Below are 13,885 nucleotides of genomic sequence, written 5' to 3' on the forward strand. Positions count from 1 at the left end.
CCTCATCTCTATAATAAATTAAAAAATTAGCTGGCGCCGGGCTCAGTGGCTCAGCCTGTAATACCAGCACTTTGGGAGGTCGAGGTGAGTGGATTGCCTGAGCCCACGGGTTTGAGACCAGCCTGGGTAACTTGGCGAGACCTCATCTCTACAATAATTCCAAAACTAGCCGGGCGTGGTAGCGCTCACCTGTAGTTCCAGCTACTTGGAAGGCTGAGCTGGAAGGATCGCTGGAGCTTAGCAGGTCAATGCTGGTGTGGCCATAAGCATGCCACAGCACTCCAGCCTGGGTGGCAGAGTGAGACTCCAACTAAAAATAAAAAATAAATTAGTTGGGCGTGATGGCCCATGCCTGTAGTTCCAGCTACTTGGAAGGCTGAGGCAGAAGGACCATCTGAGTCCAGCAGGTCAAGGGTGCAGTGGCTGTGAGTGTGCCATTGCACTCCAGCCTGGGCAACAGAGTGAGACTCCAACTCAAAAAAAAAAAGGCACAGAAAGGGGGACATCAATCAGGGGCAGGCACAAATGGATTACTTTAGAGACAGTGCAAGACTGAATATTAAAAGGCCTTCTGTTTTGTTTTAACATATAGTGAGGCCTGGAATGGGCCACTCTATAGGGACATTCAGTACATGTGGCCTGAGCGAGTGCAGCGTTTGAAGGTAAATATTATAAAAACAAACAAATGAGCAAAGTAATGGAATGTGATGGATGGGATGCCTGAGGAATGACTGTCAATGCTCTGCCCTTTATTTGTCAGAGACCCAGGAAGACTTGAACCTCCAGGACCACTAATCTGGCTTCTATCGTGGGACAGAGCTTGTGGCACCTTATGTCCCAAGTCACAGCTACCCGACTGCCCTTGGTAGGCTCTTGCAATGTTGTTTTCTTTCCATTGAATTTCGTTATCTCACCCCGGGAATGGAACATGCACAGATGGGGGCAATCCCACGGGTGGATGTCCGTGGCCTTGAGGATTTCCCACGCAGGTGGGAATTTCACCATGTGGGAATTCAGTAAGGGGCTGGTATACCGGCCAGTGCTGGCCCTATAAATGAAGTTCGGGAAGGACTCTGATTCTGGATCTGGGAAAAGCCCTTGACCATGAGGCTGATCCTGTTTTTGGGTGCCCTCCTGGGGCACATCTACTGTCGAGAAACATTCGTGGGGTAAGTTACGCCAGTTACGCTTGCTGGTGCTTGTGTGAGTTTCACTTGATTGCTGCAGGGCAAATGGGTGTTACTGTTCAGGGTTTTCAGAGAAGTTCTCTTAGATTTGGGGGCAGGTTGGAGTGGGAAAAATAGGAGTGGGTGGTCAAAAAAGACATACGTGACATTTAAAGGAAAGAACAGGCCTGGTGCAGTGGCTCATATCTCTAATCCAAACACTCTGGGAGGCCGAGGCAAGAGAATTACTTGAGGTCAGGAGTTTGAGACCAGCGAGACATAGTTTGACATAGCGAGACCTCATATCTACAAAAAAAATTAAAAAAATAGCCAGGCATGGTGGTGCACACTGGTAGTCCCAGCTACCCAAAAGACAAAAAAAAAACAAAAAAAAAACCCAATAACCCCTCAAACCCCAAACAAAACAATAACAAAAAAACCCCTTACTTCTGAAAAACAGGAACAGACACTACCTCATGATCAGAGGTGTTATCTGACAAACACTCCTTAGCTAAAGGAAGGGTGACCTTACCGGCAAGCTTTGGGTTAGGAGCAGGGTCACCTCTTGGTTACTGTTCAGGTAACGTTGCCTTGGAGAAGGTAAAGCCATTCCATCACCTTCTCATTCTGGGGATGAGGGTCAGTATACAATTTATTAGTTTCTGGATCGTCAAAGAGATCATTGACGGTTGGACTAATCTACAATGCAAAGACTAGCAGGGGCAGAAAGCAGCAGGAAACTGTGTCCAGGTTTTGCTTTTAAGGTCATGACTGTGGTTAATTTTCCTAGAGACCAAGTTCTTGAGATCATACCAAGCAATGAAGAGCAAATTAGAAGGCTACTGCAGTTGGAGGCTGAAGACCACCTCCAGGTACCCATCTGAGGGCCCTGTTTCCCCGTGGATAAATGCCCTACCGGTAGACTTGGTGACTGAGGTCTGAGTTGGATTCCACTTGGACTCCTCTGACATGGGTTTGAGTCCCAACCACAAGATACTGGGCAAGTCACCTGCCTTTCCTGGATCTCGTTTTCCCATTCAGAATAATGATGATTAGTATCCCATTCTCATATCTTACAGGTTTACTGTAAGAATGAAAAGAAAACTGGGGGCGATGGCTAACACCTGTAATCCGAGCGCTTTGGGAGGTGGAGGTGAGAGGATAGCCTGAGCCCAGGGGTTTGAGACCAGCCTGGGCAACTTGGTGAGACCTCATCTCTACGATAAACCAAAAATTTAGCCAGGCATAGTGGCACACACCTGTAGTTCTGGCTGCTTGGAAGGCTGAGGCTGCAAAGGCCATGAGCATGCCACTGCACTCCAGCCTGGGCGACAGAGTGAGACTTCAACTCAAAATTTAAAAAAATTTAAAAAAAAATGAAAAGAGAGATCAAATGTGAAATTTACCTTGAAAAATGGTTGAACATATTTGTATGTATGTATTTGTTTGTTTATTTTTGAGTTGGAGTCTCACTTTGTTGCCCAGGCTGGAGTGCACTGCCACGGTCATAGCTCATTGCAGCTTCAACCTCCTGGGCGCAGCCTCAGCCTCCCGAATAGCTGGGACTACATGTGTGTGCCACCATGACTGGCTAAATTTTTGCTTTTTTGTAGAGACGAGGTCCCGCTATGTTGCACTGGCAGGTCTCCAACTCCTGGGCTCAAGCGACCCTCCCGCCTCAGCCTCCCAAAGTGCTGGGTTGATAGACATGAGCCCTCATGTCTGGCCTGTTAAATATATATATATTTTTTGAGTCAGAGTCTCACTCTGTCACCCAGGCTGGAGGGCAGTGGCTGCTCTCGGCCACCGCAGCCTCGACCTGCTGGGCTCTGGCGATCCTCCTGCCTCAGCCTTCCAAGTAGCTGGAACTGCAGGCATGAGCCATCATGCTAGGATAATTTTTCTTGATTTATTGTAGAGATGAGGTCTTGCCAAGTTGCCTAGACTGGTCTCCAATCTGTGGACTCAGGCAATCCTCACCTCGGCCTCCCAAAGTGCTGGGATTATAGGCATGAGCCACTGCACCTGGCCTTGTTGAACATATTTAATGCATAGCTCTCCCAAATAATTTATAGTATTTATATCCAATTATGAGATGAATTGGATCACGTGAATGCCAACTTTTTTTTTTTTTTTTTTTGAGTTAGAGTCTCACCCTGTCGCCCAGACTGGAGTGCAGTGGCCGCTCCCGGCCACCGCAACCTCGACCTGCTGGGCTCTGGCGATCCTTCCGCCTCAGCCTTCCGAGTAGCCAGAATTACAGGCATGCGCTACCATGCCCGGCTGATTTTTTGATTTATTGTAGAGATGAGGTCTCGCTGCCCAGGTGGGTCTCGAACCCGCGGGCTCAGGCAATCCACTCACCTCAGCCTCCCAAAGGCGCGGGATTACAGGCTGAGTCACCGAGCCCGGCTGTGAATGCCAACCTTTAAAAAAAACCTGGCATAGTGTTAAATAATCTTTTCCTTCTGCCAGTTTCAGTATCTAGCCATGGTGGGGTGTGGCGACAATACGACACTCTTGCTGATGGATATTTGGGTACTTAAACACCCTTGTTGCCACATCTTAGAGATGCCACAATGATCTGTCTTGTGGGCTCAAGAAAAAATAGACACAGGTTGATTTCTTAAGTCTATCAATGCTGAGCTGTCCATTTCCATGGAATCACCCACTTACTGCCCTGGCTTGGCCTCTGATCCCTTTCAGCTTGATTTCTGGAGACCACCCAGCACCACAGGGGAGACGGTCCACGTCCGAGTCCCTTTTGTCAGTGTCCAGGCTGTCAAAGTGTTCCTGGAGTCGCAGGGAATTGCTTATTCCATCATGATTGAAGACGTGCAGGTGATTGTGCTGTCTGGCGGCTTGTGGGTCCATAGAAACTCAGGCCAAGTTCATCCTCTCTGGTGCTTGAGTGCTTTTTGCTGGGAAAGGACTCGTGGGTACTGCTGGGATCTTCCAGCAGTCTGAGTGACCCCTGCAGGGTGGGAAGGGAGCTATGAGTGAACTTTGGTCACAAAGAATTGAAGATCAAGGGCAGAAGAGAGGCCACTGCATGAAATAAAAAGGACCAACTGCAGGGCATTAGTCAAAATAGGGAAGCAGGCTGTTCATGATTTAGGGTTTTCTTTTTTTTTAGTTCACGTTTTTTGAGAAAAGGATCTCTCTCTGTTGCTCAGGCTAACGTGCAATGGTGCAATCATAGCTCACTGTAACCTTGAACTCCCAGGTTCAAGCAGTCCTCCAGTCTTAGCCTCCCGAGTAACTGGGATTATGGGTGTGCGCCACCACACCTGGCTAATTTTTTGATTTATTGTAGAGATGAGGTCTTGCCAAGTTGCCCTGGCTGGCCTTGAACCCCTGGGCTCAGGCAATCCTCTCACCTCGGCTTCCCAAAGTGCTGGGATTACAGGCGTGAGCCACCACACCTGGCTAAATTTTGATTTTTTTTTGCAGATCTCACTTTGTTGCCCAGGCTGGTCTTTGAACGCCTGGATTCAAGTGATCCTCCTGCCTTGGCCTCCCACAGCACTGGGGTTCCAAGTGTGAGCCACAGAACTTGGCCCTGGTTGAGTTTTTAATTAGATGTTAACTCAGGCCCTGAGTTCCCAGAAGGGTAGACTGAGTCAGAAGACTGTGCTTGTCACCCACCATGGCACATCTGCGGCATCTGGCTGGCGGGAAGTCCCATGAATGCCCCACCCCTTTCAGAGTGCTGCCAGAGTAAGGGTAAGTTGTGGTCCCAAAGCCCACAGGGCAGGAAAGGAAAACTTGCACTAGAGGCTTGAGAGTTACTGTTTCCTTGACAGTCACAGACACTGTTGGCTTCTCTCAGGTTCTGCTGGACAAAGAGGATGAAGAGATGCTCTTTAATCAGAGACGAGAACGGAGTGGCAACTTCAACTTTGGGGCCTATCACACCTTGGAAGAGGTAGGTGTTTCAAAGTGGACATAGAAATGGAATATTCTCTGCTCCAATGGCAAGGCTTTTCCATCCCTGTGGGGACTTAATGACCAAGAAATCATGGTTTCCTAGCTTCTCTAGGCTCTCCTAGGATTGCGCCGCCAGTTTCCGTGTCCCTGACTTCACATCCACTCATGCTCTTGCCCTCAGCCCCCTTGTTGACTTCTTGTTTTTTTGTTTGTTGTTTTTTTTTTGAGTTGGGATCTCACTCTGTTGCCCAGGCTGGAGCGCAGTGGCATGTTCACAGCTACCACAGCCTCGACCTGGGCTCAGGTGATCCTCCTGCCTCAGCCTCCCAAGCAGCCACACCTGGCTAATTTTTAAAAATGTATTGTAGAGACGAAGTTTCATCATGTTGCCCAGGCTGGTCTTGAACCCCTGGGCAACTGAGGCAATTCTCTTGCCTTTCAAAATGCTGGAATTGGCCAGGCTCGGTGGCTCAGCCTGTAATCCCAGCGCTTTGGGAGGCCGAGGTGAGTGGATTGCCTGAGCCTGTGGGTTCGAGACCTGCCTGGGCAACTTGGCGAGACCTCATCTCTACAGTAAATCAAAATGAGCTGGGTGTGGTAGCGCGTGTCTGTAGTTCCAGCTCCTTGGAAGGCTGAGGCCGAAGGATAGCTGGAGCCCAGCAGGTCGAGGCTGCGGTAGCCGGGAGCGGCCACTGCACTCCAGTCTGGGTGAGAGTGAGACTCAAACTAAAAAAAAACCCCCCAAAAAACCCAACAAAAAACCCCCCAAAATGCTGGGATTATAGGCATGAGTCACCATGCCTGGCTAAATCAGCAATTTTTAAATGCAAAGAACTCTGAAAAAAATTTTCCCGAATTTATTTGGTGGCAAAACCTGGTTTGATCTAAACTCATCTGGGAGCACAGTCTGGCCTGTACGAACTGCCAGTGATATGAATGTGCTTGAATATGGAGCCTGGTCCCCTGGGTGGTGCATAGTATATGCTCCCACTGCCTTTCTGAACTGCCCCCTCAAGCATGTCTGAGTTGAAAACACACGTGGCCACCAGGTTTCAGGAGGGACCGCAGAGCAGCACAGAGTAAGCCAGAAATGGGGGTGGAGAAAACAAGGTGCCCCCCTGCCCACCAGGCCCCACAGTCTGCTGCCTGCCTTCTAGGAGAGCCAAGGCTGGCAGAAGTCTCACTCAGGCCTGGTCTTTTCAGGGCGGAAGGGCCGTCTACCTCCCCTTGGAGTCCCCTTCACTCCCCACAGCGCCTGGCAATGGACACAGTTTGGGTGGCCCAGATGTGCAGAATTTCATCAGCCTCCAACATGGGAGCTGGAGTGTCTGGTGGCTTTAGCGCGCCTGCGGCGGGCACCCCATCATTCCCGGGCCTGAACCAGCCCTGCTGCCTCTTGCAGCACTCGCCTCCATATCATCTTTTCTATTTTTATTTTTTTGTAGAGACAGGTTCTCGCTAGGTTGCCCAGGCTGGTCTCGAACTCCTGGGCTCAAGCGATCTTCCTGCCTCGCCTCCCAAAGTGCTGGGATGCCAGGTGTGAGCCTCCACGCCTGCCGACCCATCCTCTGATTTTGGGGGCTACTACCATTTGTGTCCTTCTGCCGGTGGGGGGCATGGGGAGCAGCTTTCCAACTGGAGAAGCTGTGCACAAGGCTGGAGTCCAGGAGAGCCACCGTGCACCTGAGAATCTCGATTAAAAGCGCCTCCTCGGCCAGGTGCAGTGGCTCGGCCTGTAATCCCAGCATTTTGGGCAGCTGAGGCAAGAGGATTGCCTGAGTTCAGGGGTTTGAGACCAGCCTGGGCAACTTGATGAGACCTCAACTCTATAATAAATCAAAAAATTAGCCGGGTGTGGTAGCATGCGCCTGTAGCTCTGGCTACTTGAAAGGCTGAGGTGGAGGGTTCGCCGGAGCCCAGCAGGTTGAGGCTGTGGTGGCTGGGAGCATGCCACTCTCCTCCAGCCTGGGTGACAGAGTGAGACTCCAACTCAAAAAAATAAAACAAAATAAAGTAAAATGGCCTCCTCAGTGGTGGCAAAATGGCTTCTTTGCAGCCTCTGCAGGAGCTGCGCGCCTCCCCACCTTCCAGCCGGGATGCAGACACCCCCCAGCCTCCTCCATGGTGGTGTCCCCTGGGCATGGGGCGAAAGTCACTTGTGGGTCACATGGTTCGCTGGAAATGTTTCAGATCTCCCAAGAAATGGACAGCCTGGTGGCTGAGTACCCAGGCCTCGTGAGCAAAGTGACCATCGGCTCTTCCTTCGAGAACCGGCCCATGAACGTGCTCAAGGTACACTTTTCCCGTGGATGCTTCTGGATGCTTCTGGAATGCCCTTCCTCCCAGGCTGGCCACCCAGCCCAGCTCCCCCTCAGCCTGCAGGGCAGCTCATTTTTTTCTTTTTTCCCCCTTTCCTCCTAACCAGTCCTTGCTGGTTTGAGCATCTGCTTCCCACCCCAGCCCCCTGCTTTTTCTCTCTTGTCCTGTGAGGTTGAAGAGGCTGACACAGGTCTGCAGGAGGGTGCGATGCTCTCCTGACAGCAGCTCCTGGGAGCGGGCAGGGGGAGGCAGCTGTGGGCAACTGAGGCTGGGGGACTGGAAAGGAGTCTGTCACTAACCAAGGTGGGAGTGCACTGCCTTTTCTCTCTCTTTTTTCCTTCTTCTTCTCTTTCTTTTCCTTATTATTATTATTTGAACCAGTTAAAAAAGAAGGCTGGGCACAGTGGCTCAGGCCTGTCACCCCAACACTTTGAGAGGCTGAGGTGGGAGGATCATTTGAGCCTAGGAGGTTGAGACCAACTTGGTCAACATAGTGAGAGCTTGAGTCTACAAAAAATAAACACACAAATAAATAGAAATTTAAAAAAGAATAACAGTCAGGAAAAAAGAAAGAAAAAGAAAATACGTTGAGTAATTGCCCGAGCTGAATTTAAAACTTCCTTTAGTGCGTCCAAGGGCGAGGACGCTGCCTGGGCAGATGCCCCTGAAGGAAGACGTTTAAAGGGGCCAGCTGGAAAAGAAGTTAGGGTTTCACTCCAGCTCCTGACCTCTCAACAGTGTGAGTGCTGATCATATCAAAGGGTGGAAATGATTTTCCCAGACTTCCTAGAAAGAGTTTGTTAAGAGCAAAAAAATAAAAACGAGGCAATGTCACAACTCCTGGCTAAATTTGGAAGCCTTATGGCCGGGAACCAGAGGATGAATCGGGACAGAGGATTTCCCCAGAGCTTTTCCCCAGCATCGGGGAGGAGTGGTTTCATCCTCGGTGGCCCTGGGGTACCTGCTCAGTGTGCTACTCTCCTCTCCATATGCTTCTCCCACCGGATTCTCTTCCACATGGGCTTTCCCAGCCTTCCCTTTCCCAGGGCGGTTCCCTGTGGAGGATGTTGGGCGATTTGGAAAGTTCTGTGCTTGTTGCATTTGAGGTCTGTAGAGGAAAAGGCACAAAGTACTTTCAGCGAAAACTCTCCAAACCCGTGAAGTGTTCTTCTTAGCAAGGATTTGCATTTCTCATTTGCCTTATCTGCTGTGTTTAGAATGCTGCACAGAGATAAAAGCTAATGGTGCAAACATAATCTTTTCCTCTGTGTTTACTGATCCAATTGGCAAAGCCACTGCTCCAGATAAAACGGAGTCACTTAGATCGTGAAATTAAACCCTGGATGCATCTCCAGGGCCTGCCAGCCTGTTTTTACAAGGGCCTCGAGGGTTATTGTGGGCGTTTTTGTAACAAAAATGACACTATCATTGCATAAGTTTGGAAAATAGAAAAACAAACCAAAAGAAAAAAGTCCTCATAATTCTAATTCCATAACTATGGGATGATAGCTATTAATAATTTGTTGTTTATTTTTCTACTTCTCTCTTCTCATATGTCTGTATATATACATGTATGTGTGTGTACATAGATGTATATATATGGACAGGTTTTTGTTTTATATATTTTTATTTATTTTTAATTTTAAAGATGTGGGGTACAATTCAGGATTAGGTATACAAGTGGACTTTGTACAGGAAAAGTTTGGACCTCCCTTTGGTGCCCGCTTTGCCTGGTTTGAGATCAGGTACACTTATTGATGTTGTGTACCCCCTCCCCCACCATGGCAGTATCCCGCTACTGCCAATCCCTTTCTCATAGTATCATGGTAAATGTTCAGGGTCTGCTTATACGCGAAAACATGTGGTACTCTGTTCTTTGTTTCTGTGATAGATCACTGAGTATGATAGACTCCAAATCCATCCAAGTTGCTGCGAAGTCCATATGTTTGTCCCTTTTTTATGGCTCATAATATTCCATTGGCTATATGTACCACATTTTATTTTATTTTATTTTTTGAGCTGGAGTCTCACTCTGTCGCCCGGACTGGAGTGCAGTGGCCGCTCCCGGCCACCACAGCCTCGACCCGCTGGGCTCTGGTAATTCCTTCCGCCCCAGCCTTCCAAGTAGCTGGAACTACAGGCGGGCGCTACCACGCCTGGCTCATTTTGATTTATTGTAGAGATGAGGTCTCGCCAAGTTGCCCAGGTGGGCTTAGGCAATCCACTCAGTTCAGCCTCCCAAAGGCGGGGGATTACCACATTTTAAAAATCCAGTATGGACAAGTCTTTTAAAAAATCATAACCAATTTGTAGCATATGAACCTATTTTCATGATCTGCAATGATTTTTTTTTTTTTTACAAACGTCAAAGGAGAGGAGGTCTATACCTCTCTGCTAGTCTGCATTCAAATTTAACATTGACAGAAAGGACAAAAGACAGTTCACCTTAAATGAGAAGCGTGAATTGGCAGTCATTGTATTTCCTCCTCCTCAGTCACATCAAGAGGAGAAAGGGGGACCCAGGAGGAATGGGGGAGTGGAGGGAGCTGTGAGGCCGTTCACTTGTCCATGCTTGTCCTGCAGTTCAGCACTGGAGGAGACAAGCCGGCCATCTGGCTGGATGCCGGGATCCACGCTCGGGAGTGGGTTACACAGGCGACCGCGCTGTGGACAGCGAATAAGGTAACTGAGGCTAAAGGTCTTGTTGATTTTCTCTTTCTGGGATCATGGTCCCCAAGCACACAACAGTCCCCGGGTGCTGAGGGCTGATGCTTTTGGCTCAAGCCCTCCTCTTGTCCCTAGGACAGGAAACAGACCCAACCTACCTTTCTGGATATTGTCCCATCCTGCACCCCATCCCTGTCCCCTTGGGCAGGCCACTGTGCACTCTGTTAAAAGACACTGCACTGTGATGATTGCTGTTGAATGAGAGAAGAAGCAAGCACAAGCGCAGAGAACTAGATGAGACCAAAAGAGCGCCAGGTAAAGACCCCAGGAGTCAGAGTTCAACTTAAGTACCAACTACAGAAAAGCTGCTTTACTGCCTGGAACATGGAGGGCTGAGGCGTGATGTGCTAGAAAGGTATAAAGTCCCACAAAAGGCTCAGACGGAGAATAGAGACAGGCGTAGGACGAGTTTGCTCTGACCTACAGATTCAATATGGAACGAGTTAGGGGTGTTTGGGTTGTTCTGAAAATTTCCTAAATGTGATTTTGAAGTCGGGTGTGGTAACACCTCCCTTCCACATGTTCGTTGGCATCAGAGTCAGGACACGGGGCTGGGTGTGACCTAGTCTGGCATTTCTTAAGTCATTCAGAAATGACATGCTATAAATCAGAATGCTAATTCGTCAGCAAAGGAAATCAGTCCATACCAATCATTCAAGCATGTGCAACCACGTGCTTACTGACTGATACATTTGCCCCTTCAATTAAAATGTGGTTACCTTTAGGGTATTATGAAATGGATATTTAACAGTTGAATAATAATGCCCGAGGATGGTTGGGCACAGGAAATGAATAAAGTTTAATCCAGCAGAAACTTCAACTCTGCTGCAATTGATGGCAAGTAAAAATGTAATTTCCAAGTGGAATTTTACCGGTTCTCTGTATCTTCAGCAAAGTCTCTGCATATTTAAGTCATCTGATGTTGGTTGTGTATTCTTTTGGAAAATTACCCTGTGTGGGGATTAAGGAATATTCAAAAGTCTTTGTTACATAGGGTCCGCATAAGTCACATAGATACCATTGCCCACTATTGCAAAATGCCTCACCAGAATTAATAGGGAGAATGATACTGCTTCTAAGAGAGAATGGGTATATGACAACTGATTTTTACTTAGTATAAGCAGATTATTCTGATCAAAAATTAAAGTGTAGGCTCTGGCATATTAAAAAGTTTCCCAGCATTTTGGGAGGCTGAGGTAAGAGAAATGCTTGAGTCTGGGAGTTTGACACCAGCCTGAGTAACATAGCGAAACCTCATCTCTACATAAAAATAAAAAAAATTAACTGGGCATGGTGATGATCACCTGTAGTCCCAGCTACTCAGGAGGTTGAGGTGGAAGGATCGCCTGAGTCCAGGAGGTCAAGGTTGCTGTGAGTGTGCCACTGCACTCCAGCCTGGGTGACAGAGTGAGACTCGACTAAAAAAAAAAAAAAAAAAGACTGGTGCAATGGCTCACGCCTATAATTCCAGCACTTTGGGAAGCCCAAGTGAGAGGATTGCCTGAGCCCATGGGTTTGAGACTATCCTGGGCAACTTGGTGAGACCTCATCTCTACAATAAATCAAAAAATTAGCCTGGCATGGTGACACGTGCCTGTAGTTCCAGCTACCTAGAAGGCTGAGGTGGAAGGATCATCTGAGCCCAGCAGGTCAAGGCTGCAGTGACTGTGAGCATGCCACTGCACTCCAGCCTGGGTGACAGAATAAGACTCCTATTCAAAAAAAAAAAAAAATTGCAGGAGGGATTTCACTGAGCCTGGAAGATTCTCACTGACCAACGGTGGTCCCTGGTTCACAACTAGAAAAAACACATTGCCTCGATATTCTATCCTATGGTCCCCAACGAAAGGCAAGTGTGAGGCTAACATGTGTGTTGTCTCTGCTCAGATTGCCTCTGATTATGGACATGACCTAGCCATCACTTCCATCCTGGACACCATGGACATCTTTCTGCTGCCGGTCACAAACCCCGATGGATATGTGTTCTCCCAAACCAAAGTAAGCCTGAACTTTTTCTCTTCTTCAACAAGGCCCGGAGGAGGTGGGTAGGAACTTCAAAAACAAAATGAAAGACCTCTTTGTCTTCTTGACGGACCCTGAGCGCCTGATCTCTCCGGGGTAGCCCTGGAATGAGTGTCCAGAATCACTTCTTACTCCAGCACAGGGTGTCTGCGTGTTGCCTCAAGCAGAGCCCAAGTCAGCGGTGAGGCTGGGCCACCGGAGTGCAGTGCTTACCGTGAGTCACTGAAGAGACAAGTTCCAATTATCTCTGCGTTTTTGTGGCAGGATTGATGGAAAGGAGGAGGCGGATGTTGCCATCTGACAATTAGACTGCGGTAGGATTTAAGTAGGCAGTGGAATGCATCCGGCATTTCACTTACAATCTGTGGAAGAAATCCTCTGCAATATCACTGAAAGGAGTTACGTTGGTTCTATTTTTTCCCTCTTTAAAATCTCATTATAAAACACTGTGGTGGCAATCGTGACCTCACACATATTAAAAGTGAATCAGAACTTTAAGTTTATTTTTGGAGAGCACTAACTAGGGTAGTGTTTTCAAGGAAACTCGTTCTAACACTAGGCCTGAGACACTAGGAATCCCCTCAGACGCTAGGAATAAAAGCCCCATAGTCAAGTTTAGGCTGTACTGCCCACGATTTCCCTTTCTCAGAGGTTCATAAAAAACATTAAAGCGGTAGAAATCCTTGGAAGTTCTGAAGTAAATTTACCAATTTAGTCCCATCTGGGCTAAATCCGGGTTTTTTAGGGGGCCAAAAAACCTGGAGTTATCTTTTGGAGGGTGGGCCCCTTGTCGTCCAGGCTTCCCAAGGGAAGTGTTCTAGGAACCCCTCGTCATCCGTGGACCAGCCAGCATTGTCGTGAGAGGCTGCATTCAGCTTCAGTGAATTTTTTTTGGAGATTCTTTCAACGTGTTTGCCCATTTCATGATGGGTGATTGACAAGCACACCTGCCCACACTGCGCTGAGTGTTCAGCATTTTTGAACACTCACTGCACTGAGTGTTCAACAAAAACAAGTCACTTGGCATGACCCCTCGTCAACCGATGTCATGCCAAGTGACTTGGTTTTGTTTCCCTGGATGAAAAAAGTCCTCCGAGGGAGACGTTTTGCTGATAAGCAAGAGGTGAAACCAAAAATGGTGGAAGCACTAAAAGGCATAAAAAGGGATGAGTTCAAAAACTGTGTTGCAGTGGAAAAATCACCTCAATAGGTGGATTGCATCAAACAGAGGGAATTTTGAAGGTGACTGAAGTTTAAACATAAGAATAAATATACAAATTTTTATAAATAAGTTTTGGGTTCCCCTTGTATTTTCCCCAAATAGTCTTTTTTAAAGAAATTTTTTTGTAGAGACTGGATCTTGCTATATGGCCCAGGCTGGTCTTAAATGTCTGGCCTCAAGCGATCTTCCTGCCTCAGCCTCCCAAAGTGCTGAGATCTCCAGGCGTCCTCCCAAAATAGTCCATTATGGAACCCTTCCTCTTCCCTGCTTTTTGTTTTTCTTGTTTGTGTTGGACACAACTGATATCCCATGGAACGTGTTTGGTGGGTGTTCATTTGAGGAGGTGGGGAAAGATTCACCTGGGTGAGAGGACAGAGACCAACCAGTAGACCTGTGTGAGGACTGTCCAACACTCCTTTTTTTTTTTTTGAGTTGGAGTCTCCCTCTGTTGCCCAAGCTGGAGTGCAGTGGCATAATCATGGCCACCTCAGCCTTGAAC

The 13,885-nt window shown here is 48.0% G+C and overlaps 1 protein-coding gene across 2 annotated transcripts in view; it reads left to right on the top strand.

The window, feature by feature from the left end:
* The first annotated feature begins 1,046 nt into the window (after nucleotides 1–1,046).
* Nucleotides 1,047–13,885, top strand: part of CPA2 (carboxypeptidase A2) — a 25,869-nt gene continuing 13,030 nt past the window's right edge. The window contains exons 1-7 of one of the 2 annotated variants that reach the window (XM_008049591.1): nucleotides 1,047–1,169; nucleotides 1,957–2,038; nucleotides 3,873–4,007; nucleotides 4,999–5,094; nucleotides 7,287–7,388; nucleotides 9,999–10,097; nucleotides 12,030–12,140. In XM_008049591.1, coding sequence (XP_008047782.1) covers nucleotides 1,105–1,169; nucleotides 1,957–2,038; nucleotides 3,873–4,007; nucleotides 4,999–5,094; nucleotides 7,287–7,388; nucleotides 9,999–10,097; nucleotides 12,030–12,140 — 690 coding nt within the window. In that variant the 5' untranslated portion in view covers nucleotides 1,047–1,104. The remainder of the gene's footprint in view (nucleotides 1,170–1,956; nucleotides 2,039–3,872; nucleotides 4,008–4,998; nucleotides 5,095–7,286; nucleotides 7,389–9,998; nucleotides 10,098–12,029; nucleotides 12,141–13,885) is intronic. The other variant, XM_021708341.1, reaches the window with a different exon arrangement.

Source organism: Carlito syrichta, unplaced genomic scaffold, assembly GCF_000164805.1.
Source record: "Carlito syrichta isolate Samal-C Ts95f unplaced genomic scaffold, Tarsius_syrichta-2.0.1 Scaffold135806, whole genome shotgun sequence".
NCBI classification, from domain to species: domain Eukaryota; kingdom Metazoa; phylum Chordata; class Mammalia; order Primates; family Tarsiidae; genus Carlito; species Carlito syrichta.